At 37.3% G+C, this 27,204-nt stretch overlaps 2 protein-coding genes and 1 long non-coding RNA gene across 4 annotated transcripts; 1 reads left to right on the top strand and 2 right to left on the bottom strand.

Moving 5' to 3' along the window:
• The first annotated feature begins 10,406 nt into the window (after positions 1–10,406).
• LOC103513333 (CDK5RAP3-like protein) lies at positions 10,407–25,981 on the top strand. Its single transcript, XM_026826561.1, has 8 exons — positions 10,407–10,649; positions 10,823–10,932; positions 11,572–11,749; positions 13,656–13,777; positions 14,077–14,187; positions 24,651–24,816; positions 25,060–25,171; positions 25,814–25,981. The coding sequence occupies exons 1-8, from the start codon at positions 10,507–10,509 to the stop codon at positions 25,979–25,981; spliced, it is 1,110 nt and encodes a 369-aa protein (XP_026682362.1). The 5' UTR covers positions 10,407–10,506.
• Positions 14,488–15,596, bottom strand: LOC113469107. The gene is made up of 2 exons (XR_003392633.1): positions 15,437–15,596; positions 14,488–14,658 (listed from the first exon to the last, which is right to left on the bottom strand). It is a non-coding gene; the product is annotated as an uncharacterized LOC113469107 (long non-coding RNA).
• On the bottom strand, positions 20,858–23,085 carry LOC103513331. 2 transcript variants are annotated; one of them, XM_008478151.3, is made up of 3 exons: positions 22,608–23,085; positions 21,153–21,415; positions 20,858–21,036 (listed from the first exon to the last, which is right to left on the bottom strand). In XM_008478151.3, the coding sequence occupies exons 1-3, from the start codon at positions 22,747–22,749 to the stop codon at positions 21,025–21,027; spliced, it is 417 nt and encodes a 138-aa protein (XP_008476373.1). In that variant the 5' UTR covers positions 22,750–23,085; the 3' UTR covers positions 20,858–21,024. The 2 variants fall into 2 exon arrangements, with proteins under 2 accessions (XP_008476373.1, XP_017301266.1); XM_017445777.2 differs by having other exon boundaries at positions 20,858–21,120; positions 21,237–21,415.
• Positions 25,982–27,204: the final 1,223 nt, after the last annotated feature.

Raw genomic sequence — 27,204 nt, 5'->3', positions numbered from 1 at the left:
GTGAGTGAGTTAAAAAAAAGAACTACTCTTTTCAGAGGACTACTCAGTCGATGAGTCAGATCCCAACCCTCTAAACTCATATGGAGTTGAGGAGTGAGTTGTGAGTTACATGTTTTAGGATCTGAGTCAATCACTGAGTGGTCCACTCATAAGAGTAGTTCTTTTTTTATAACTCGGTCACTCACTCACTCTTTACACATCCAGGTATTATCTTCTCGCGGTGTAATAGTGTGTTCAACGCTTGAACATTGTCTATTAAGTGGATATGTTTGTAATTATGCATGTTCAAATGGATATAAATAGCTATTTGCAAGTTTATGGCCTCATAGAAACTTGTAATTCCGAGGCACTTATTGTCTATTTCCAGGCAAATACAAAGCTGGTCTTGTTAAGTTGTTGAATACGCTGAAATTGAAGGGGAGAGATGAAGGTCTGCACGCTGAGTAACATGGGAGGTCTACACAGAAAATTACCTGGGGACCGTTGAGTATAGGTCATTTAGAGACCTCTTCTCTGACAGAGTTTGGGTAAGTGATCTAGAGTTTTTTGGGGGCTTTTGGCCACCTACAAATCAGTATTTGTCTAATTAAGAGTAGGACATTTAGGAAGGGCCTTTTGGAGTATCTCCGGGTTGCTCTCTTGATTCCCAAATTCAATATCTACTTTATTTACATCAATTCTTGGAAATCGATTGTTGGAATTCCAGAAAAATGGTACTGCAAAATTTTTCAACTCTTCATCTCTTTATGGACTTATGACAACCATTTTGTCAATAATGTGATAAGTTCAATGACAAACTTCACCATGAGAAATAAAATATCAAACATGATTATAGTTGTTAGTTATTAGTCATAGTTCATGTTGCTGACAGGTTATTTGAAATGCTCTGGGATCTTCACACAAATATAATGATCAGTGGTACTCGTCAGTTGAGAATACTTCAAATGTTGAAGGTGATCAAATCGGTTCTAAAATGTTTATGAAAAGAAAGAAAATTCAAATAGTATCAAATTTAAATCAAATTTTATGCCATATCTTAATTTTATTAATTTTATTCAAGCCTTTTATTTTGCAGAATGGTATATCAATATTTCCGATTCAAAATGGAAGAAACCAAATATTCAACAACAGTGAAAATACATAATTAGGAAGACATTAGGAAGCTATGAAAGTACTTGATACTCGTACATAGCTTTTAATGCATGGTATAAATGGCACATCCACCAATTTTAAAATGTATTTTGATTCTTCCAATATACATGTATTGGTAGATATTGAATGAGCCAGCCTAGTTAGCTTAGTTGGTAGTGCGTCTGCCTTGTAAGCGCTAGGCTGCGGGTTCGATTCCCGCCCGGGGCGAATTTTATCCTGATGGTATAATGTTCGTTCTCGGAACGGCTGGCTTTCTCCTATCCTGTCTTCCTTCTCTCTTCGATTTCGGGACGATAAGACCATGGCATCAGTTACAGTTCCCTCTGTCAAACCTCTTAAAAAAATAAAAAAAAAGATATTGAATGAAAGGTGAATTAGGCACATCTAGGAAGACATTAGGAAGCTATGAAAGTACTTGATACTCGTACATAGCTTTTAATGCATGGTATAAATGGCACATCCACCAATTTTAAAATGTATTTTGATTCTTCCAATATACATGTATTGGTAGATATTGAATCATCCCTTGTCGGACATGAAGTTTATTTATCTAAGCACCTACACATGAGATTCGAGATCAAAAGATTTATCCGAAATTTTCGGCTCTGTCAGAGAACACAGAGAAGGGGAAACCACAAATTTTCAGATGGAAAGGATGTCCTATTTATTCCTCCAATGTTGGAAATACATCTAGAAATCTCTGTATCTTTTACGTCTGAAAGCATGGTAGTCTTATCATTGTTTTGCATTGTATTGCGAGCAATATCACACCATTTTATTGAGGGAGTGATAAATCGGTGTCGGCCAAGCGTTTGGTTTTGTAGTTTCTATTTGATTTTTTGTTTGTATTGTATCCACAAAGGTCAAAGCGGAGCTCTTTTGTCATTTTTGTTTCCTTGATGCCGGTCTCCGCTTTCATTTTTGTCAATTGCGGTCTGAATTAGGGCGATTAAAGCGCCTTTAAAATAGCACATCCATGAGATAAAAGAACGTTTGCCATGGTACTATGGGGACATCTACCGAATAAGAAATACGTCCTCTTTCCAATATTACGTGGTAGAATAGGCTCGTCCACTAGAATAGCAGAATGTAAGATTATGGTAGAGCTGACACATCCACTAATTTACCTATGGCTTTAATTTACAATTTATGTCTCGTCACCATTGGCAATTATTTGAATGATTTAATGTCTATTGCCTTCATATTCATATTCATATTCATATTCATACTGTCCTTACAATAAATTTACACCACGGAGCACAGCCGGAACTTGGCCTGGCGAACTACCGCGGTGCGTCTTGACATAGTTGCGCGGTTGCACCTACGTAAAATTTCAGTTCCTTGTTTCTCAGATAGATTACTTTCTCAGGTCTCGTTATCTTAAACCATTGGAATTATTCACGCAGAATTATAAAAAATATATCATCTTTTACTGGCCGAATCTAATCCTATCCAAGTGATTATCAGCAAGCATTCAGCTTAATAGCTATCGGATGCTGCGTCTACGCTGGTAGGTACTTACTTCATGTTTTACAGATATTACCCGTAAAATTCATAGCGAGGATACTCTCCTTGCAAAATACAGTGGAACCCTACGTTTGTAAAGTACAGAGGAACTTTATGTTTGCAAAGTACAGTGGAACTTCAGCTGTGTTGATTTTGATGGACGGACATACGAGTAAGATATGTATTTACATTCATTTTCATTTATTAACCATTTTTCCAACTATTTAGATAGGTAATTTCATAAAAATATGCTTCAGGAGTTCCTTTCTTGACAAAATGCAAGGTCCAATTTTTACATTAAAGTACAGTGGAACTTCAGCTGTGTTGATTTTGATGGACGGACATACGAGTAAGATATTTACATTCATTTTCATTTATTAACCGTTTTTCCAACTCTTTAGATGGGTAATTTCATAAAAATATGCTTCAGGAGTTTCTTTCTTGACAAAATGCAAGGTCCAATTTTTACATAAAAAAAAAAAAAAGTTCTATGTCCTTTAACTTACGAGTATAACTTTAACAAGTTCATAGTAAACCATGGCTCCGAAACTTGCGGAACGGCTTGTAGTTGGAAATATTTAGATAACGTCCATAAGATGAGAGCTTGGTATTGGGTATAATGAGATTAAAATGGGAAGTACCCAAGCCGGGGAAATGGATTTGGTAAACTTTGCCTGAACCGATTCCTTCATCTAATCACGTATTCAATATGATGTGTCTAACTGTATCTCATCTTCATTTCAATTACTTTATAGGATTCACATGTAGAACCGGTGTGTTTGCAAAATCGTCGTCCAATATAACTTTTGCCTGAACCGATTCCTTCATCTAATCACGTATTCAATATGATGTGTCTAACTGTATCTCATCTTCATTTCAATTACTTTATAGGAGTCACATGTAGAACCGGTGTGTTTGCAAAATCATCGTCCAATATACATAACTAACATTCTAATCTAACATTTGCAGTTTTTACATTAAAAAAAAGTTCTATGTCCTTTAACTTACGAGTATAACTTTAACAAGTTCATAGTAAACCATGGCTCCGAAACTTGCGGAACGGCTTGTAGTTGGAAATATTTAGATAACGTCCATAAGATGAGAGCTTGGTATTGGGTATAATGAGATTAAAATGGGAAGTACCCAAGCCGGGTAGTAACCAGATCAACTGATTGCTCACAAGAATAATAGCACTCCTCGGTAGCAAATGAACGATTAGCTCTGATTGCTATTCCAGCTATAGGAGCTTTCAGAATTTGATGTAATAAAGTACTCGTACTATTTCTAAATAGAGAGCTATTTTTCAAAGTTTTCAAGAGGAAGAACTGAACAGAAGAAAGACGTCAGAGATGTTTTATTTTCATAAGGGAATGGTCCAATTCGTAGGATTGCTTTTCCTTGGATGATGGGTGCTGTTTTGTTATGAGTTGCTTTTGATATTCGTTAGATTATGGATTAAGGATATATTCCTGCAGGATTGGATATAGTGTGACTTTTCCTCAGACAAGTAGAATTAGATTAGTCTATAACTTAATTATGATATCCACTACATGCAGATGATGTCTTCGTACGTTGCAGTAGTACATTTAGAACTTCCACATGAGATAGCATTCCAGAACAGTGAACTGCTGTCAGAGAATGTAAGATTATGGTAGAGCTGACACATCCACTAATTTACCTATGGCTTTAATTTACAATTTATGTCTCGTCACCATTGGCAATTTATTTGAATGATTTAATGTCTATTGCCTTCATATTCATACTGTCCTTACAATAAATTTACACCACGGAGCACAACCGGAACTTGGCCTGGCGAACTACCGCGGTCCGTCTTGACATAGTTGTGCGGTTGCACCTACGTAAAATTTCAGTTCCTTGTTTCTCAGATAGATTACTTTCTCAGGTCTCGTTATCTTAGACCATTGCAATTATTCACGCAGAATTATAAATATCATCTTTTACTGGCCGAATCTAATCCTATCCAAGTGATTATCAGCAAGCATCTTACTTTCTCAGGTCTCGTTATCTTAGACCATTGCAATTATTCACGCAGAATTATAAATATCATCTTTTACTGGCCGAATCTAATCCTGTCCAAGTGATTATCAGCAAGCATTCAGCTTAATAGCTATCGGATGCTGCGTCTACGCTGGTAGGTACTTACTTCATGTTTTACAGATATTACCCGTAAAATTCATAGCGAGGATACTCTCCTTGCAAAATACAGTGGAACCCTACGTTTGTAAAGTACAGAAATTACTTTATAGGAGTCACATGTAGAACCGGTGTGTTTGCAAAATCATCGTCCAATATAACCAACATTCTAATCTAACATTTGCATAACTACGTCAAACCAACGTGTATTTAGCTGAGGAAGACTTTGAGAGTGGTGACTTTAGGTATAGAAACACACTACCCTCACGTTACGTGAGCTCACGGTCAGAAATATGTGGTTCAAAGTTCCCTCATAATGTAGTAGGTGATTTCGTTCAGGAAAGCTACAATGCCCTTACGTCAAGTGAGCTCACATGACGTGAGGGCAGTGTGTTTCTACCTTTACAGTCGTGTTAAAAGCCGGTGCCTATTTACCTATAGCAAAACACAGATAAAATGCTACATAGATAGTAGCCGAAATCCAGGTGTGTCTTGGAATGAGAACAGTGAACTGTCTCTGTGAAACAGTAATTAATTCCTCCCAATACTTATGGTATCTTTATTACAAAATGATATAGTTGATAGATACTTCTTTGAAATGTATTTATTGCATTTGATGACTGTATTAAAAGTTATTTTTTGATGAATGTATTAAAAGTTATATTTTAATTAATGCTATAAAAGTTCTGAAAAGATCCTTAATTCCTCCCAATACTTATGGTATCTTTATTACAAAATGATATAGTTGATAGATACTTCTTTGAAATGTATTTATTGCATATGATGATATGATGACTGTATTAAAAGTTATATTTTAATTAATGCTATAAAAGTTCTGAAAAGATCCGACCTCCGTTCTAAGGATACCTACGCAATCAAGGTGTTGGTATCTTTCCTGTCTCAGTGCTAAATAATCTAAATATTGGCAATCAAGTTGTACACCCATCATAAACCGATGCATTGGAATCAATCTTCCTGTGGTTTCTGGGTTATTGGATATCACCCAACTGTTATGCCGTTTTGTTGAGTGACAATTTCAGCGTGTTATGTTTCAATTTTGTCCTTAGCGGAAGAGGAACTGGAGAACTTAGATAAGTGTTCGGAAGTTTGAAATTCATCGGTTGTGGGAAAGTCAACGCGGACGATCGAAATATGGTCGCTGCTTTAGATAAATAAAATGGTAAGTTATTTGCACACCCTATAACTGAAATATTTCCTAAAGCTTTAGAGCTTCGGATGAGTCATAAAGAGAAAAACGTATTGAAATAAAGGTATAAGCAATAGTAATAATATTGTCCATCAGTCAGGAATGTGGTACTATCGGCCTCAGCGCTTTAAGTAACGAGTCTTGAAAACAAATGAAATAAAGAGAAAAAAAAAAGATAATAAAACAGAAAATTTAATAATATTTATAAAGAAGCGGCTGTGGCTTCTGACACAAGGAGAGGGTAATTAAAGTCCGAAAACCATTTTAACGAGCTGAAACAAATTGAGAGCTGAAAATAATTGTTTTTCTAGCAAGTTCATCTTAGTCGGCCAGCCAAGGATGGACATTGTGCATTGACACATAGTCTTTGGAGCCGGTATGAAAGTTTAAAAGTTTACAAAGATGCCAAAGAAAGCTCGAGAAATGACCATAAATTTTTATATAATTGAAGACCATGCTTTTAAAGGTCTTGCAGTTGGAACTGGAAGTAAAGATTCTTGGGAGAGTTAGCTCCCAAGAATCTATACCAGAGAGCAGAGAACTCTATCAATGAATATCATTCGACCATTACCTATACTAGCACTGAACACAAATTTCCCAACCAAGGATAGACCAATGGAAAGAACATCAACTCTATCTTACAAACCCTAAAATGACATTTGTTAGTGGCGAAAAGTAGATTAATTCAAATTAAATCGCAATGGTCACTGGTGAATCTTGAAATTTCTAGGGCCAAAAACTCAACCTAAAATAATCCATTTCCCTCTGCTTGCCATATTTGGCAGTTTGGCACCTGGACTAACACGGCTAAATTCTACACGTTCAGAGAGCCAAGTCTTGGGCCAAACAATTAAAACTCGAAGAAGCCTTACGACAATCCACAGTACCGCGTCGAATCAAGTAATCACTGATTGTTTAGAATCAGCGCTACTGTCTGTAGCGTTATGATTATTGTAATCACGTCATCTGGCTTGGTGGCTTCCATGGCAGATATGCGTCCATTGTTTATTGTTTTGTGTTGTCTTGTGTGTTGGGAGCTGAAAGTTGTATGGAGCGGGCTAGAGGTGTGTCCACACACAGTCGACGGCCGTCGATCGATGTGAACCGATGGCGATCGACGGCCGGTCGAGTATGTATGGACTCTGTGGACACATCTTCACGATGAACAAGGCTACACGTCTTCCACAGGAATTGAGGGAAAAAATGTCTAGCCAGCGGTGATACCACGTTGCATCAGTTCTCAATGGATCACTGAAGTTTAGAAATACTGGTTCGTAATAGTTCGTATCTGGATGGGTGATAATGATAATCTGTGAAATCGCGTGCTGCTGGCGTTTCCCGGCTCCGCTCAAACTGAGTGAGGTCAATTAGGCGGGTATCATGTCACCAAATGGAGGGTAAAACCCCCATCACTAAAAACCTTAGCCCTCATAAAAAGTAGGTGAATAGGCAGTCTAAAACCACCTATGATCTACAAATGCCCCCAACATCTATTCGACCCCATTTCGAACGGAAAACGTACGAGTTGTAATACTTTTCACCTACAGCTCTCCCTTTTATTACACTTCTTTGCTGAAATAGCAACTCCATTAGGAGACTAACACGGCTAAATTCTACACGTTCAGAGAGCCAAGTCTTGGGCCAAACAATTAAAACTCGAAGAAGCCTTACGACAATCCACAGTACCGCGTCGAATCAAGTAATCACTGATTGTTTAGAATCAGCGCTACTGTCTGTAGCGTTATGATTATTGTAATCACGTCATCTGGCTTGGTGGCTTCCATGGCAGATATGCGTCCATTGTTTATTGTTTTGTGTTGTCTTGTGTGTTGGGAGCTGAAAGTTGTATGGAGCGGGCTAGAGGTGTGTCCACACACAGTCGACGGCCGTCGATCGATGTGAACCGATGGCGATCGACGGCCGGTCGAGTATGTATGGACTCTGTGGACACATCTTCACGATGAACAAGGCTACACGTCTTCCACAGGAATTGAGGGAAAAAATGTCTAGCCAGCGGTGATACCACGTTGCATCAGTTCTCAATGGATCACTGAAGTTTAGAAATACTGGTTCGTATCTGCCTTGTCCAAACTTTTCATTCCTTTGACTGATGGATCAAATTTGATACCAAGCTGCTCAACCTCTGATTTCATGTCTGGGATTTTGTCCAATTTTAACTGAGGTACACCTTGCTTTTGAAAAAAATATTCTTTTTGTTTTATTGCTGCTTTCACAGTTAAATAAGATAGTTTAGTATTGGATTTATTTGTTTTAAATGACAACTGTTCAACTAAAGTTTCATTTTTATTTTTAAAAACATGCTTAGTGGTGAAATGTTTAACCAAGTCAAATTTAGACTGTTTGGCAAAAATATGGAGTGTATTAGAATGCAGAATTACACTTGAGGTCAGCAAAACATGTTGGAATGTTCTTTGTAACATTAAAATAATTTATAGTAAACCTCTATATTTTTAAATGATTTTTTTTTTCTTTTTTAATATTGTAGAAATAAAAGAAGGAATGTTTATTCTCCTACATCTATTTGTAGGATTAGGTTAAGTTGTGTTAAATAAAATAAAGCAATTTTTTATTAATACATAGCACTCACTAATAAATCTGGTATGGTAGGTAATTGCCTTGAGGTCAGCAAAACATGTTGGAATGTTCTTTGTAACATTAAAATAATTTATAGTAAACCTCTATATTTTTAAATGATTTTTTTTTCTTTTTTAATATTGTAGAAATAAAAGAAGGAATGGTTATTCTCCTACATCTATTTGTAGGATTAGGCTAAGTTGTGTTAAATAAAATAAAGCAATTTTTTATTAATACATAGCACTCACTAATAAATTTGGTATAGTAGGTAATTGACGGGAAACCTCAGCGGTTTTGGTGTGTCAGCTCTCATATAAACATGGGTTGTAATACTCAGCGGTTTTTTGGTGTGTCTAGGCCTTGACAGTCTCAGATGACAAATTTCTATTTGCACACCAACAAACACCACACACTTCAACATAAACCTACAGATGCAAGGGTGCCAAATACAATGTTCTTTGTATTATAGGAGAGCCCAATAAGAGGTAGGAAGTATGTAGGTACAATGTTTTTCTAGCACATGGAGTGACAAGTGCATATTGTAGAGGTAGGTATTCGTGAAACCTGCTCATCATTAACTTGTGGGTTTATGTACAGAGTTTAATTAACCAGCAAACATAAGGATCAATAATCAAACAGGATAGGTAATGCTTTCAAGTGGAAACACAATCTTACAGTAGAAGGTAATATTTTGATACTAATACAATTAGTAGGTACTTGGAGGCAAGTACTTGGCTAGGAGTATTGAGGGTCCATCCACCTTAGTCTATCCTATACTTTTTCTTACCTTTCTTGTATCAGTCACTTCTGTTATAGTTCCAGGACCACAAACACGGATTGATGAAGAGGTTTTTGTCTGATTTATGCTTAAAAGCTCTACAGATAAGCTTTTTTTATAATTTTTATTTAAACTTTTTAGCACGTTCACGTTTCAAAAGTTTTAGTGAAAAATATGTGCGCAAAGCAAAACAATATTTTTTTCAAATCTGCGCATTGCTATGAAGCCAGCTCCTTCTGTTTCCATGGAAACCAAAAATTGGCCTCACTTTCCGATGGTTTTGAACCGAATCCACTGCATTTCAACCGCCTGGGTGACAGCTAGCGCGCTCTAGTAATCTCGGCAGTACTACTCTTATCAACAAATCAAGACGCGCCAAATTTTAAAATTGAAATTATTTTGATTGTGGGATGTGGGATTCGTGGCAGATGTGAAAGTTGAATTTTTTACAGAATTTTTTATTCTTTTTATACCTAGGTATCTAAATAAATTTTACTTATAGATACTTTGTTATGGGAGGACAGTGGAGCTCATAGGGAAAATAGAATGAAGGAAAATCCATGTACTTTTTGAAAATTGTAAATTCTTCTTCTTCGCTTTTTCCTGTGTTCAGACAGGGTCAGTGTTTTTGTCAGCCTTCTCAAACAGCTCTAGGGTGATTGCTTTGGGCTGAAATTTGGTTTTGGGTACAAAAATTCGAAGATGCCTTTTTCACTCAACCCTTTGCTATTTCTTTAGCTAGGGATATTTCAAGCTAGTATCTTCCCTGTTTGAAGTCCCCCAGCCAGACATTGAAAATCTTTTGAAAATTGTAAATTAAATTGAATAAATTTCTTATGTTAAACAGACTTCTATTATGTACATTAAACTGCCTTCATATTTCTTTATTTGAATTAAACCTTGGCATTGGCACTTCTTGTAGGACATTTTAATTTCCCGTTTTTTTTTTTTTTTTTTTTTTTAAGGGAGTACCCACAGAATAGGAGAAAGCCATTTGTTCCAAGAACAAACCTGAGACCTAGCACTAACAAGGCAGTCACATATACTTCTATTTTTGCTTTGACCATCACATAAACATAACATATTAATTTTGTGATACTCTGAACTTTCAGGAATGTATGGCTCAAATCGGATGAAAGACTGGCAAGAAATCATCAAGTTGTATGAAAAGAAATCCCTCTACTTAGCTGAGAGTGCAGACATTTTGCTGAAAAATATCAAGTATGAAATTCCAAACTACAAAAAACATCTGAACAGGTTGGAATGTGATACTCTGAACTTTCAGGAATGTATGGCTCAAATCGGATGAAAGACTGGCAAGAAATCATCAAGTTGTATGAAAAGAAATCCCTTTACTTAGCCGAGAGTGCAGACATTTTGCTGAAAAATATCAAGTATGAAATTCCAAACTACAAAAAACATCTGAACAGGTTGGAGAACACCAAGACAGAATACAAGAAACGCATTGAAGAGTATGAGAAAAGTATTGTATCAACCAACAAAGATATAGTCACTCTTAAAAAACAACTGGCCATCAAAGGTACTCAGATATTTTTTTTTTTAATTTGAAATGTAGAATACTTAATTGCCCTCACTACCCTCCAGTTTGCTAATGCCTTTACTTTGAAATTTTAAAGCACTCCACCTGTTTTTTTTTTCTTTCTTTCTTTTTGTCATTAGGCGCTTTAACACTTGCATGTCGTTTGTGCTGACTCCACCTGTTTGACTTAATATTTATGAGTATAACCAAGGGGTATTGGCACAAATGAACTGCTGTTCATAGAGTTAAAATGTCTTAAAAGAAGGAAAAATAAATATATGTACATAGAGGAAACTATGCTACCAACCTTATCATTGTTCTTTTTCCAGGTGACAATATTCAGAAAGAGCTCAAAGACAGTGTGGCTGGTTTACCACAAAAATACGAAGAAATTGCTAAGCTGATAGTTGGGCTACAGAATAGTGTTCAGTATTATGTGGAATATTCTGCCTATGTTTTGTCTACCCCACTTGAGCAAAGCACTCCACCTGTTTGACTTAATATTTATGAGTATAACCAAGGGGTATCAGCACAAATGAACTGCTGTTCATAGAGTTAAAATGTATTAAAAAAAGGAAAAATAAATATATGTACATAGAGGAAAATATGCTACCAAGCTTATCATTGTTCTTTTTCCAGGTGACAATATTCAGAAAGAGCTTAAAGACAGTGTGGCTGGTTTACCACAAAAATACGAAGAAATTGCTAAGCAGATAGTTGGGCTACAGAATAGTGTTCAGTATTATCTGGAATATTCTGCCTATGTTTTGTCTACCCCACTTGAGTTACCTCTACTTCAGCATTTGATCAGTAAAGGTAAGTTTTCTTTCTTACGTTTTTGACACCTTTCCTGTGTTCAGACAGGGTCAGCATTTTTTGTCAGCCTCAATCAGCCCTAGGGTAATTCCTATGGTCCTAGGGTAATTCCTAGGTAAGTTTTCTTTCTTACGTTTTTGACACCTTTCCTGTGTTCAGACAGGGTCAGCATTTTTTGTCAGCCTCAAATCAGCCCTAGGGTAATTCCTATGGACTGACCTTTTGTTTTGTCTACAAAAAATTCACGAGTGGATGCCCTTTGCACTCAACCTTTTGCTATTTCTCTGACTAGACACTTTCTTACGTTTTTGACACCTTTCCTGTGTTCAGACAGGGTCAGCATTTTTTGTCAGCCTCAATCAGCCCTAGGGTAATTCCTATGGGCTGACCTTTTGTTTGGTCTACAAAAAATTCACGAGTGGATGCCCTTTGCACTCAACCTTTTGCTATTTCTCTGACTAGACAAATTTCAGGCTGGTATCCTCCCTGTTTAAAGTCCCCAGTCAGACTAAGCTGATCTACTCCCTGTTTAATGTCTCCCAGTCCATTTTGAATGTGCAGCCATTCTCCTTATGCATTGTAACCATACAATCCTTCCCAGCCAGAAGCTCCATTTGAAAATTCCTGTAGGTGTTGTCAATTGCGTGAGCCTTGTTTACAACTGTTTCACAAGACGGGACTTTGTCCAGTAGAACTCTTCCAATAATGAATTTGTGCTCAGTGCAGCCATTCTCCTTATGCATTGTAACCATACAATCCTTCCCAGCCAGAAGCTCCATTTGAAAATTCCTGTATGTGTTGTCAATTGCATGAGCCTTGTTTACAACTGTTTCACAAGACGGGACTTTGTCAAGTAGAACTCTTCCAATAATGAATTTGTGCTCTATCAGTTCCTCTCGTAGATTACAATGTACAATGTGTCCAACACTTGTGAAACTCGACATTGCTACATTGTCAGGAAGAATAGCTTTGAGAATATCTTCTGCACTAAAATTGTCGTAAGTCAGTAGAACTTCAGTGTGAGTGAAATCTTTAGCAGTTAACTTGGCATTTTCCAGCACTTTGACATTGAATTCACCAAAGTCTTCAAACTTTTGAATTACTTTGGGATTAAGAAGGATAACTTTCTTGTCATAGTTGTATTTAACTTTGTGTCCTTCTACATTATATTCTTTATTATCAGTAGCAATGGTATTCTGTGGTTTATCTTTTGTGTCAATTTCATTCTGTCCTTCTACATTATATTCTTTATTATCAGTAGCAATGGTATCCTGTGGTTTATCTTTTGTGTCAATTTCATTTAGCCCAACACTATTGGTGACAGCTGAGCAATATTTAGCCTTTTCCCCCAACTTAAAAAAAGAGATTTCACAGAGGGAACTGTAATAGCAGTGGTATTATTATTATTGTCCTAAAATCACAGACAAGGAGGGTAGGATAGGAGAAAGTCCATCATTGTGCAAACAAACCTTATCTGTTCAAGACAAAGTTCATACCTATGGGAATCAAACCCACGACCTGGAACTTACAAGGCAGACACACTTCCTTCCAAGCTCACTAGGCTGGCTTCTCTGCATTTTAATGTCTATTATAAGGCTGAGCAATATTTAGCCTTTTCCCCCAACTTAAAAAAAGAGATTTCACAGAGGGAACTGTAATAGCAGTGGACTATTGGTAACAAGGCAGGCATCATTGTAGTCCATCACAGAATTCAGCTTTCTAATTTTAAACAAGTATGGTTTGAGCATGTACAATATTTTCGCCAACTCTGTAGCATCCACTACAACACAGGGCAATGTCACTTTGGTGTCAAACACTGCCTTGTCCAAACTTTTCATTCCTTTGACTGATGCATCAAATTTGATACCAAGCTGCTCAACCTCTGATTTCATGTCTGGGATTTTGTCTAACACAACCACATTTGAGTTCAAATTTAAGAGGGTTCCATCTCAGGTTGAAAACTTCGAGTTTCAAATCGAAGATCCTGACCAGGATAGTACCCAGGATGTGATTGACTGGGGGGATGATGGTATTGATTGGGGTGGGGATAGTACCAACGCTGATGGAGGAAATGCATACGAGATTGTAGTGGAAAGTGAGACCAAGCTGGAGGAAGCTCCGAGTTCTGATGTAGCTAAAGGTAAACTTTCACTAAAAAGCTTAGCAGTTGAATCGTTCTCTGGAAGAAGGACCTATTTTATTTTTGCTACTAACATAGGGCCTTCTTCCTGGGAACGATTGAGTTATACAGTTACATAAAACCTTTTTTAAGCTTCGAAGATCCTGACCAGGATAGTACCCAGGATGTGATTGACTGGGGGGATGATGGTATTGATTGGGGTGGGGATAGTACCAACGCTGACGGAGGAAACGCATACGAGATTGTAGTGGAAAGTGAGACCAAGCTGGAGGAAGCTCCGAGTTCTGATGTGGCTAAAGGTAAACTTTCACTAAAAAGCTTGAGCCTTAGTAGTTGAATCGTTCTCTGGAAGAAGGACCTATTTTCTTGAGTAGTTGAATCGTTCTCTGGAAGAAGGACCTATTTTCTTTTTGCTACTAACATAGGCCTTTCTTCCTGGGAATGCTCAAAAAAAATTATCCCTCTAAAAAATCAATAAATACCAAACCTTTCTAGCCCTTCAAATACGTTATTGATATTACTCATTATTATCACTAACATTTCTAGCCCTTTAAGTACTAACCTTCTTCAGCTGTGAGGTGACGGCCTTCGCTTTATTCTTCGCCTTTAAGCACCTCGATCCGGCTACCTTGAAGACGTTCTGTCTGGTCTTGTTTTTTCCCATTTGGTAGCCACGTTTAGAAGGAGGATTTTCAATTGGGAACTTAAAAGTTCACTAGTTCTTATCCGGAGAAATTTAGAATAGTTTGGATTTTTTAGTTATTTAGAATCTGGAAAATTAAATCACATCACAGCAAAATTAAATCACAATCACAAAAAGAGGAACACAAAATTAAATAACAGAATAATTTACAGAATTGGAAGATTCGAATACGTCACTTCGTCGGGGGTGAAGATTTACTTTGCCATTTTTTTTTTGCCCTTTTTATTTCGTACCAATGAAACTGCTACATTAGACTCGTGTGGTCTGTGTCGTAGCATGTCCTTCCCGTGTTATGTCCCTCATCAGATGGGCGAAAAAAGGAGCAATACTTCACATTTAGGTGCTGGGTCAACATCAAGACACCAGTAAGTAACCCGTTGAAATAGGTATTTGCGATGCGAATGCAAATCTTTTGTCGACTCTAGGATTTGAACCCAGGACCTTTTGTATGGTAAGCAAGCGCGTTACCACTGGGCTAACCGTGCCCCCTTGGGATCAAATTGATCATAACACTAGTCTAGCAAACGGGAGGTTCGGGTTCGATTCCCGTCAGAATTGAAGTTTTTTCGGCCCTGCGCTTGCGCTAAGTGTTAGATTTCGGATTTCGCCAGCCTAGTTAGCTTGATAGGTAGCGCGCCTCCTCTGTAAACGCTAGGTTGCGGGTTCGATTCCCGACCGGGACTCAAACAGGATAGGTAATGCTTTCAAGTGGAAACACAATCTTACAGTAGAAGGTAATATTTTGATACATAATACAATAATAATTAGTAGGTACTTGGAGGCAAGTACTTGGCTAGGAGTATTGAGGGTCCATCCACCTTAGTCTATCCTATACTTTTTCTTACCTTTCTTGTATCCGTCACTTCTGTTATAGTTCCAGGACCACAAACACGGGTTGACGAAGAGGTTTTTGTCTGATTTATGCTTAAGAGCTCTACAGATAAGCTTTTTTTTTATAATTTTTATTTGAATTTTTTAGCACGTTTGCACGTTTCAAAAGTACAAAAGTTTTAGAAAAATATGTGCGCAAAGCAAAACATATTTTTTTCAAATCTGCGCATTGCTATGAAGCCAGCTCCTTCTGTTTCCATGGAAACCGAAAAAATGGCTTCACTTTCCGATGGTTTTGAACCGAATCCACTGCACTTCACCGCCTGGGTGACAGCTAGCGCGCTCTAGTGATCTCGTCAGTACTACTCTTATCAACAAATCAAGACGCGCCAAATTTTAAATTTGAGATTATTTTGATTGTGGGTTGTGGAATGTGGGATTCGTGGCAGATCACGGCAGATGTGAAAGTTGAATTTTTTACAGAATTTTTTATTCTTTTTATAGGTATCTAAATAAATTTTACTTATAGATACTTTGTTCTGAAAAGCGTGTTATGTTTCAATTTTGTCCTTAGCGGAAGAGGAACTGGAGAACTTAGATAAGTGTTCGGAAGTTTGAAATTCATCGGTTGTGAGAAAGTCATCGCGGAAGGAAGAGAATTTGAGGTGCACCTCGCACAACAAAAACTAAGGTAGAAAAACTAAATGGGATATTTTAGGTTTTAAACGTCGGTAAACATGACACATCCACTAAAATAAAAAGTGTCCCGAAATTTGGGATTCTTTGGTTGTGGGAAAACTCAGAAGAAAGCTAGAAGGAGGAGATTTTAAAACTGTCAAGTCGCGGTCTATCCTGTCTTCCTTCTCTCTTCGATTTCGGGACGATAAGACCACAGCAGTTACAGTTCCCTCTGTCAAACCTCTTGAAAAAAAAAAGCTAGAAGGAGGAGATTTTAAAACTGTCGAGTCGCGGTGGTTGTAAGATTAATTACACTTTTCTTCTTGTTTTTTTACTACCGCGAAGAGGTATTAGGTGTATATTTGTGGAGAATTAATCACTTTGATAGTAAAGATCCATAAAGTCCTCAACCGGACGAAGAAAGCTAGAAGGAGGAGATTTTAAAACTGTCGAGTCGCGGTGGTTGTAAGATTAATTACTCTTTTCTTCTTGTTTTTTTACTACCGCGAAGAGCGGAAGAGGTATTAGGTGTATATTTGTGGATAATTAATTACTTTGATAGTAAAGATCCATAAAGTCCTCAACCGGACGAATCTGCAAGGCTTCATAAACTATCTGGATCTTCAACAATAGAGTTCTCTTCTTCCTTTTCTTCCTGACCACAGATTTTCAAGAGGCATCTGGATCTTCAACAATAGAGTTCTCTTCTTCCTTTTCTTCCTGACGACAGATTTTCAAGAGGAACTCATTAAAAAGTTTCAACTCCTAATTACACTTTTCTTCTTGTTTTTTTACTACCGCGAAGAGGTATTAGGTGTATATTTGTGGAGAATTAATCACTTTGATAGTAAAGACCCATAAAGTCCTCAACCGGACCAATCTGCAAGGCTTCATAAACCATCTGGATCTTCAACAATAGAGTTCTCTTCTTCCTTTTCTTCCTGACGACAGATTTTCAAGAGGAACTCATTAAAAAGTTTCAACTCTATCAGAGTATCAGTATTAGCCACTTGATGTTTGGTGAACTCATTTTTCATATTATGTCAAACACAGTGTGTTCGCATAAAAGATAAAAGGACAGGAAGTAAAAGTTAATACAATAATTAGCGGGAAAGAGTTGTTCGAAAAAAATCATCATTAATAACAACTATAGATTTATCAGTCATGATCGGCATTTCGGGTCTTTGTCTTTTCTTAATGAACTCGTCAGGTATCTGACTGTCTGACACCTTAACAGTAAAGTTTGATACCTTAGCAGTAAGGTTTGACAAGAAGGTACCAAGGTTTGATACCTTAGCAGTAAGGTTTGACATCCAGGTAGCAAGGTTTGACATCCGGACACTCAGGTTCACACCGAGTCGTGGGAGGTGAGGCTGATTAATTTTGTTGTCAAATAATTACTTTCTAGTTTCTAATGGAGCTGTCAAATCATTACTTTCTGGTGGAGCTGGGCTCAAATTTTGCGAGAGAAAAAAGAATTCTGACTGGTTGCAGATTGACTTTAACAGAAAGATAGATAGCATAAATTTTTGTACATGCCTAATTATGAGGGTATATTTTGGGGCACATACAACACACAATCTTCTTGTTACATGTTACTCCATACTCGTACAACCCATATATTTTTACAGTTTTACAACATTTATATCAAACTGGTACATATGTACATATGTACAAGAGTCAGGACCACAAAACGGAGACCTATTTACGACACTGAACAAAGCTTCTAAGCTACGAGACTAACGAACAATAAAATAATAATTATTAATTTAAGTAAAACACCACCACCATTGAGAGTAATTATTTTTCCTCGTTGTTAATCCTGGCCAAAACAATACCAACATAAAAAATAATAATAAAATTCTAGCCAGACCACCCTGAATTGGATTAGAGCGAAATATCTTCTTCAAGCAGATATAAAAGTGTTAAGCGGGCTTATAAGCCATATGTGAGTAAGGTTCAGGGCTCCAGGGCCGACTATGGGTAAAGTTTAGGGCCTTTTGTGAGTCATGCTGAAGGCTCTAGGATCATATAGGAGTGATTTTCTTTGCCATATGGTAATTTTTAGGGCCCCGGAGCCTAAAATGTATTTGATATTGTCTTCTATCAAATACATAAAAGACAACTAAGGTACTGTGTAGGTATTTGTGCAGAGTATGACAACTTTAAAGGAGAATATCTACCACCATATAACAACCTGCTTCTATAGAATAAAATAGATTTTGTCTAATTAGAAAGAATCGAAACTTGTCTGTAATTAGTAATTAGAGAGACTTAATCCTGAAGGAAATATGACAGAATAGGTCCTTCATTTACGTATCTATAGGCACTGAAAACTAATAAATATATGATCGGTAAATTGATTGTGACTGGAGAGCTGGAGCTGGAGACACAAATAACGTTGAAGGAATAGGGAGGTTAAGATTCACATAGGAAGATTAAAGTGAATTCGCCACGGTGATCAGTGTTTTGATTTGACGCTGATGTTGTGCATAATAAATATAAACTTAAATATTTATTTAAAACTCACATGAAAACAAGTAACTTATCATAAAAAGTAGATTTTTAGTTTCAGCTTTGGATTCCGACATGAAAGAAGACATAGTAGCCGAAATCCAGGTGTGTCTTGGAATGAGAACAGTGAACTGTCTCTGTGAAACAGTAATTAATTCCTCCCAATACTTATGGTATCTTTATTACAAAATGATATAGTTGATAGATACTTCTTTGAAATGTATTTATTGCATTTGATGACTGTATTAAAAGTTATTTTTTGATGAATGTATTAAAAGTTATATTTTAATTAATGCTATAAAAGTTCTGAAAAGATCCTACCTCCGTTCTAAGGATACCTACGCAATCAAGGTGTTGGTATCTTTCCTGTCTCAGTGCTAAATAATCTAAATATTGGCAATCAAGTTGTACACCCATCATAAACCGATGCATTGGAATCAATCTTCCTGTGGTTTCTGGGTTATTGGATATCACCCAACTGTTATGCCGTTTTGTTGAGTGACAATTTCAGCGTGTTATGTTTCAATTTTGTCCTTAGCGGAAGAGGAACTGGAGAACTTAGATAAGTGTTCGGAAGTTTGAAATTCATCGGTTGTGGGAAAGTCAACGCGGAAGGAAGAGAATTTGAGGTGCACCTCGCACAACAAAAACTAAGGTAGACAAACAAAATGGGATATTTTAGGCTTTAAACGTCGGTAAACATGACACATCCACTAAAATAAAAAGTGTCCCGAAGTTTGGGATTCTTTGGTTGTGGGAAAACTCAGAAGAAAGCTAGAAGGAAGAGATCTTGAAACTATTCGCGACTCCCTCCTGGATCAAATCTACGAGCTGCAATCATTCTACAAGATCAACATAGCGGAGAACTCCAACTCAGACAACACCAACATCAGCATTGCCAAGCAAGAATCTTACGATACCTCTCTGACCAAGATAAGCAAAGTGCTATCAGCTCTCACCGATACCCAACTGGTGTACTTGCAAAACATCAAACATTCGCCGAGTTACCTCACCAAGATCCTTGCCTTGTACCAGGAGAAGGTAAAAACAAATGATTTATTTCTGGTTTCTTGAAGAGGTTTGATAGAGGGAACTCCAAGAACGGAGGGAAGTCATGCCAAAAATGAATAGAGGAGGACAGGGTAGGAGATAATGCTATCAGCTCTCACCGATACCCAACTGGTGTACTTGCAAAACATCAAACATTCGCCGAGTTACCTCACCAAGATCCTTGCCTTGTATCAGGAGAAGGTAAAAACAAATGATTTATTTCTTGAAGAGGTTTGATAGAGGGAACTACAAGAACGGAGGGAAATCATGCCAAAAATGAATAGAGGAGAACAGGATAGGAGATATAGCCATCTGTTCAGTACAAAGTTTATCCCCGGCGGGTATCGAACCCGCGACCTGGTGCTTACATTCGAAGCTTACTGGGCTGGTTGATTTTTTTTAAAGGGTTTAGAGCGAACTGTAACTGCTAAGGTTTTATCGTCCCGAAAACAAATAGAGGAAGACAGGATAGGGTAAAGCCAGCCGTTCCGAGAACGAACCTTATCGGTCATGATAAAATCCGTCCTGTGCGGGAATCTAACCCGTGACCTAGCACTTACCTTTCAAGCCAAATTAGGCTGGCCAAATTGATTTTTTATAGGTAAACTAAATAGAAGAAATAATTCTTATTTCATCACATAACATTTAAAACATTTTTTAATTCACTTTATTTTTATTTGCAAATTTTTGGGGTTTCATTGTGATTAAATAAGAAAATGTTTATTTATTTAATTTTAAATCTCTTTCTTTATTTTTATTTCAAGGTGGACACTTTGGAGAAAGCCAAACTCTCCATCGAAGTTCTACAGGAAAAGATCCAGAGTACTGACGGCAATATCGAGGCATTCCTACCCAAAGTGAGAACCTTGGTGGAAAACACCAAGGAGTTGAGACAGTTTGTGTGTGAGGACATCTCAGGCCGATACAATGGGAGGACAGTGGAGCTCATAGGGAAAATAGAATGAAGGAAAATCCATGTACTTTTTGAAAATTGTAAATTCTTCTTCTTCGCTTTGTCCTGTGTTCAGACAGGGTCAGTGTTTTTGTCAGCCTTCTCAAACAGCCCTAGGGTGATTGCTTTGGGCTGAAATTTGGTTTTGGGTAAAAAAAATTCAAAGATGCCTTTTTCACTCAACCCTTTGCTATTTCTTTAGCAAGGGATATTTCAAGCTAGTATCTTCCCTGTTTGAAGTCCCCCAGCCAGACATTGAAAATCTTTTGAAAATTGTAAATTAAATTGAATAAATTTCTTATGTTAAACAGACTTTTATTATGTACATTAAACTGCCTTCATATTTCTTTCTTTAAATTAAACCTTGGCATTGGCACTTCTCGTAGGACATTTCTACCTACCATAGGCTCATTTAGAAACCTGTGCTTTCATGCTGTCTTCTTTGAAATTTTCAACTAAACTGGAAACATCACAGCTTTTCAAATGAATAATATTCTGCAGAGCCTCTGTTAAATTCACTTTGCTCATTTAGAAACCTGTGCTTTCATGCTGTCTTCTTTGAAATTTTCAACTAAACTGGAAACATCACAGCTTTTCAAATGAATAATATTTTGCAGAGCCTCTGTTAAATTCACTTTACTGTTTGGACACTGGACATGGATAAAATGAACATCACCATTATCTTCGCCTGTGGCCTTGTTGAATTCGCACAGTTTGTTTTGAACACTTGACATTTTGCTGTTGAGTGATGTGAGAGCCAAGTTGATTTGGTTTATATGCATGGGTTTTTTGCAGGATTCTGAAAGAGATTTATTTTACATTGGTTAGGCACACCAGAAACTTGTACTTGGTTTATTTAATAGAGGGATCAGTAACAACAGAGGAGGTCTTATTGTCCCAAAAGCAAAAAGAGATGGAGGATAGGATAGGAGGAAGGCCAGTGCCCTAAATCACCAAAGTGTGGAAAAGTATTTACAATCCCATATTTCGATATGATTTGTCCAAATTCAAAATTCTGCTTTTTCCATTGGCTATTACACTTGTAAGATACTTTTCCATACTTTGGTGATTTAGGGCACAGCTGTTTTGAAAATGGACTTTAGCTGTGTAGGATAAAATTTTCCCTAGATGGGAATCAAACCTGAGATCTAGCAGTTATAAGGCTCTCTTTATTCTGGGTTTCTTATTAATAGAAAGGTACGTATGATTTGGTAGAAAGACAGATGCTCCAAGAAAGAAACATGGTTGGTCCAGTGGTAACACGCTTGCTTGCCATGCAGAAGGTCCCGGGTTCGAATCCCACCATCAACAAAAATCAAGTTATAAGGCTCTCTTTATTCTGGGTTTCTTATTAATAGAAAGGTACGTATGATTTGGTAGAAAGACAGATGCTCCAAGAAAGAAACATGGTTGGTCCAGTGGTAACACGCTTGCTTGCCATGCAGAAGGTCCCGGGTTCGAATCCCACCATCAACAAAAATCGTACTCGTTTTTTTTGATTGCAAATATTTCAAGTACTTTCTGGTGTTCTCGTGTTGACCCAGCACCTAAATGGGAAGTATTGTGTCTCTTCTCGCCCATCTGATGGGAGGCGTACTACGGGATGGGCATGCTACGACACAGACCACGAGTGTCTAATGTAGCAGTTTTTTCATCGCTACGACAGCCCCTAAATGGGAAGTATTGTGTCTCTTCTCGCCCATCTGATGGGAGGCGTACTACGGGATGGGCATGCTACGACACAGACCACGCGTGTCTAAAGTAGCAGTTTTTTCATGGCTATGGAGTTATAAGGCTCTCTTTATTCTGGGTTTCTTATTAATAGAAAGGTACGTATGATTTGGTAGAAAGACAGATGCTCCAAGAAAGAAACCTCTGTTCAGGATGTTAGCCTTGGATAGGAATCAAACTCACAACCTAGCACGGACAAGGTAGGTGTGCTACCTTGCAAGCAAACTAATCTAGCATGTAGGTATAAAATTTAATATTACCTTCAGAATATTGTCCAATGAACTGTTCCACCTCTTTCACAGCTTCTTGTTCTTCGGCAATGTAGTTCTGCTTCAAACAGTTCAGAAGATCTTGGTGTTCATTGGTATTGAATAACAGATTGATATCATCTACTCTAGACATTTTGGGAGAATATTCTTGATCTTATTCTGGGAAGTAGGTGTTTTGGATTTGATTTTTCCTTGGCCTTTATCCTTGTTTTTTCACCATATACCTACATAAATTCTGTCTTGGGATACTTCACTTGAATCACCGTAACAGACACAGTCACCTTTCCATTTACTTGCCACTCTCAACGGTACTTTAACTACTTGACCAATAAATAAAGTGGTTAATTAATTATCAAGCCTATTAAGGTAAGTAGTAAGTAGGTACCTACCTTAATAATTAAATTAATTTATCTTTATCACTTTATCTGTCACAGGCTCACAGGTCACAGTAACGGAAAACAAAATTTGAAAAATTATCAAAAAATCAAATTTGAAAAACCCCGCCAATCGGTCAATGCCGCCATTTATTTTCCGCTGCAGCACTTCCTAAAAAAAGTTCCGCTGACCACACGCCGCCGCCAATTTTTTTTAAAACCCCGCCAATCCGTCTATCGCAACTTCTGTTGGATTATTTCGGGATAATAATAGGTACCTACCTATGTCCTGCCTGTTAAAATCTTTGTGGTCTCTTTTTTTTCCAGCCAGCCTCGCAAGCGCTAGGCCGCGTGTTCGGTTCCCGCCCGGGGCGGATTTTATCTTTATCCTGAACGGATGTTTGTTCTTGGAACAGCTGGCTTTCTCCTATCCTGTCTTTCTTCTCTCTTCCAATTCGGGACGATAAGATCTTAGCAGTCCACTAAAAAATAATCCTGGAAAAAGAAATACCGTCTATTTTTGGTCCAAAAATCATAAAAAAAACGACAAATTTCAGAAGAATAATAATAATAATAATTAGAAATTAGGTAGGTAGGTATATTTTTTCTCTACAATTTGTAGTTTTTGTTTCGCGTGCGTTTGAAAGTTCACCGTTTTATAAATCGTCCTCTACACAAATGGGTTTCATCTGGGTACACCGGTGACTTGTCAAACACGTCCAGAGATGATAAGCCAGTCTTATAGCTGTATTTCAACGGGATAAGGGGTTGTCTAGAAGCGGTATAAAATCGGGATAGTATCAACAATCTACACATAAAACTCGACATTTTGTTGTGCGATAGAATCTGGATTGGTATTTTTACCTATTTCGATTTTAGATCAAATGTTACACCCATCTAATCCTGTTTGGTTACTAAGAGAAGACAAAATTTCGTAGAGGTTTAATCTGTTGGAAGGAGAGCGTTTTAGTAGGTACCTTTATGGCTAAAATGGTTTTTTTTTTTTTTTTTTTTTTTTTTTTTTTTTTTTCCGGGTTTCAGTGGGTCCTTTTTGGGCAAAAATTTTTTTTTTTTTTTTTTTTTTTTTTTTTTCTCGAGATCTCTGTATCTTTATGAGTGAGTCAAAAAATCTTTGAATAAAAAGAACATTTTGTGGCGAGAGTTTCAGCCACATATTTTTGTGAAGATTTGATGGTTTTCGTTTCCCGAATAAAATTCAGTCGATACCTATCAAAACTTACTCGCAAAACGTTTGCTCCTCTTTATTTCTTTCAATGTCTCTCGAAGGAGATACCAACTCCTCAGGTTCAAAACGAAACATTATTTTTTTAATATTTCTTTCCTAATCTATCTCTACAGAAAATACGTTTCGAAAAAATGGGTATAAGAACTCTCTTCTTTAAGCAACTAAAGTTAAGCAATGTTGTTCATGTTTGATATCTGAATGGGTGATTCTCTGGGCAATCACGTGCGTGCAGTTTTCCTGGGTTTTTTAGGTAACTCATAAAAAAAGAATAATAAAAATTAATAATAATAAAATAAAACTCTTCAGCATATAGTACCGTCAAACTCATTTTGAAACATCTGTTAATTTTACAAAGAAAAAGTCCTGTTATTATTTTAATTAATAGTAAAATTTGTTTAATTTTATCTTCCATAGGTCACGACGCTCTACTGATCCTGGACAATCCAGAACTACGCGACTCCCTCCTGGATCAAATCTACGAGCTGCAATCATTCTACAAGATCAACATAGCGGAGAACTCCAACTCAGACAACACCAACATTAGCATTGCCAAGCAAGAATCTTACGATACCTCTCTGACCAAGATAAGCAAAGTGCTCTCATGTCCTGTTATTATTTTAATTAATAGTAAAATTTGTTTAATTTTATCTTCCATAGGTCACGACGCTCTACTGATCCTGGACAATCCAGACTTACGCGACTCCCTCTTGGATCAAATCTACGAGCTACAATCCTTCTACAAGATCAACATAGCGGAGAACTCCAACTCAGACAACACCAACATTAGCATTGCCAAGCGAGAATCTTACGATACCTCTCTGACCAAGATAAGCAAAGTGCTATCAGCTCTTACTGACACTCAACTGGTGTACTTGCAAAACATCAAACATTTGCCGAGCTATCTGGCCAAGATCCTTGCCTTGTATCAGGAGAAGGTAAAAACAAATGATTTATTTCTCGTTTCTTGAAGAGGTTTGATAGAGGGAACTCTAAGAACGGAGGGAAATCATGCCAAAAATGAATAGAGGAGAACAGGGTAGGAGATAAAGCCATCTGTTCAGTACAAAGTTTATCCCCGGCGGGTATCGAACCCGCGACCTGGTGCTTACATTCGAAGCTTACTGGGCTGGTTGATTTTTTTTAAAGGGTTTAGAGCGAACTGTAACTGCTAAGGTTTTATCGTCCCGAAAACAAATAGAGGAAGACAGGATAGGGTAAAGCCAGCCGTTCCGAGAACGAACCTTATCGGTCATGATAAAATCCGTCCTGTGCGGGAATCTAACCCGCGAACTGGCGCGTACCTTTCAAGCTAACTAGAAGAAATATTTTTTACTTTCTACTACTACAGTATAGCGAGCTATACTAGTTTATTTTATATTTCACATAAAATTTAAAACATTTTTGAGTTCACTTTATTTTTCTCGGAAAAAATTTCGAGGAATTTCACATGAAATATATGTATATCGCACGTCTACGCTTCCAATGTGAGAGAAGCCTTAAAGCCTCTTAGTTGCAAATTAGCAACAAAACAAAATTTTTTCTTATAAGTAAATCTCCTTCTTTCTTTTTCATTCAAGGTGGACACTTTGGAGAAAGCCAAACTCTCCATCGAAGTTCTACAGGAAAAGATCCAGAGTACTGACGGCGATATCGAGGCATTCCTACCCAAAGTGAGAACCTTGGTGGAAAACACTCAAGCAGGAAAATATTGTTGGAAAATGCTGACTGATGCAACGTTCCATTAAAAAGTTCACACTTTGCATTCCACAAAAGTTGGGACGTAATACCAAAGAAGAAAAACCTTTACTAATCTTTTACATAACCATTATGGTTAGGTTTATATTAGACATCCTTACTTAACCATTCTAATGGTTGCTGTGACGTCAAAATATCCAGGAGATATGCCTCCTAATTCTGGTTTGGTAGGTACTAATTCGTAGGTAAAAAATAAAAATAAAATGAAAAAATAATGGTAACAGATGGAATAATAGTCAAAATATACATAGGCCTATTTTATAGGTGGATTTGAACAGTCAGGGGATTGGTAAAACTTACAAACGTTTCCACATTGTCAAGATGTGGATAGAGGATTTTGCGAAATCTCTCCACAATGTACAGTGAAAAATACGCATGTCATAAGCAATATGTAAAACTTACTAAACGAAACGTTTCAAGATGTGGATATAATTATCGGACCAGAGATTTGCGAAATCTCTCCAATGTACAGTGAAAAATACACAATCATGTCATTAGAAGAAAAAAAAAGGTTTTAAGATGTGGATTCATCGGAGTTTTGCGAAATCTCTCCACTATACAGTGAAATATACAAAGTTACACAAGTCATGTGAAATGTATTTTCATAGAAAATGTGAATTATAAATAGGTGATTTATGAGACGCGGCGTAAACAATGGAAACAGCATGAATTATTTGTGGTGAAGCCGAGAGCCTCTTCCCAAAAGTTTGTGGGTATCACAGCATTAGAGCCTCCCTTACGGACTCTATTAACTTTGTAAATTTCCTTTTTACTCTGGTTATGTCGCCACTGGTTGCTACTCAAATAAAGCATCTGATCAATATTGTTCATATAGATTTTGACGTGACTTTCTGATCATTCATCTTGAAAAGAAAAACACCAGTAACAACAGTAACTTATACTCAGTAACGATAAATTGTTCTCAAGAGGCTGCGTGCATCTCGTTATTTCAAGAGCCCGAAAAACTTCGACTTTGTCCGGAATCGAACCCGGGACCTCCGGCATGTAATACCCACGGAGATTTGATTTAAACCAGGGGTTTCCAACTTCCATGTGTATGCGGGCCACATGCTACATTGGGAGGTACTTCGCGGGCCATACCTATAGGTGCATAGGGGAGCATTGTAGGAACCCCCCTCCCAACTTTTCAGAAATGCAGCCCAATTGAATTTTGAGCGCCGCAGGCGAATGCATAGGGGAGCATTGTAGGAAC

The sequence above is a fragment of the Diaphorina citri genome, unplaced genomic scaffold (genome assembly GCF_000475195.1).
Source record: "Diaphorina citri unplaced genomic scaffold, Diaci psyllid genome assembly version 1.1 scaffold957, whole genome shotgun sequence".
Classification (NCBI taxonomy): domain Eukaryota; kingdom Metazoa; phylum Arthropoda; class Insecta; order Hemiptera; family Psyllidae; genus Diaphorina; species Diaphorina citri.
This window is presented reverse-complemented; position numbering and strand designations above follow the sequence as displayed.

What these genes read in the sequence shown, in the direction of transcription:
- LOC103513333 (XM_026826561.1), top strand. Translation starts at nt 10,507, where the DNA reads ATGTATGGCTCAAATCGGATGAAAGACTGGCAAGAAATCATCAAGTTG. An exon ending in GATTGACTGGGGGGATGATG is followed by an intron (nt 13,778 to 14,076) that starts GTATTGATTGGG and finishes GGGGGGATGATG; the next exon opens with GTATTGATTGGGGTGGGGAT. An exon ending in TCTTACGATACCTCTCTGAC is followed by an intron (nt 24,817 to 25,059) that starts CAAGATAAGCAA and finishes TACCTCTCTGAC; the next exon opens with CAAGATAAGCAAAGTGCTAT.
- LOC103513331 (XM_008478151.3), bottom strand. Translation starts at nt 22,749, where the DNA reads ATGTCTAGAGTAGATGATATCAATCTGTTATTCAATACCAATGAACAC. An exon ending in CATTGGACAATATTCTGAAG is followed by an intron (nt 21,416 to 22,607) that starts GTAATATTAAAT and finishes AATCTCTTTCAG; the next exon opens with AATCCTGCAAAAAACCCATG.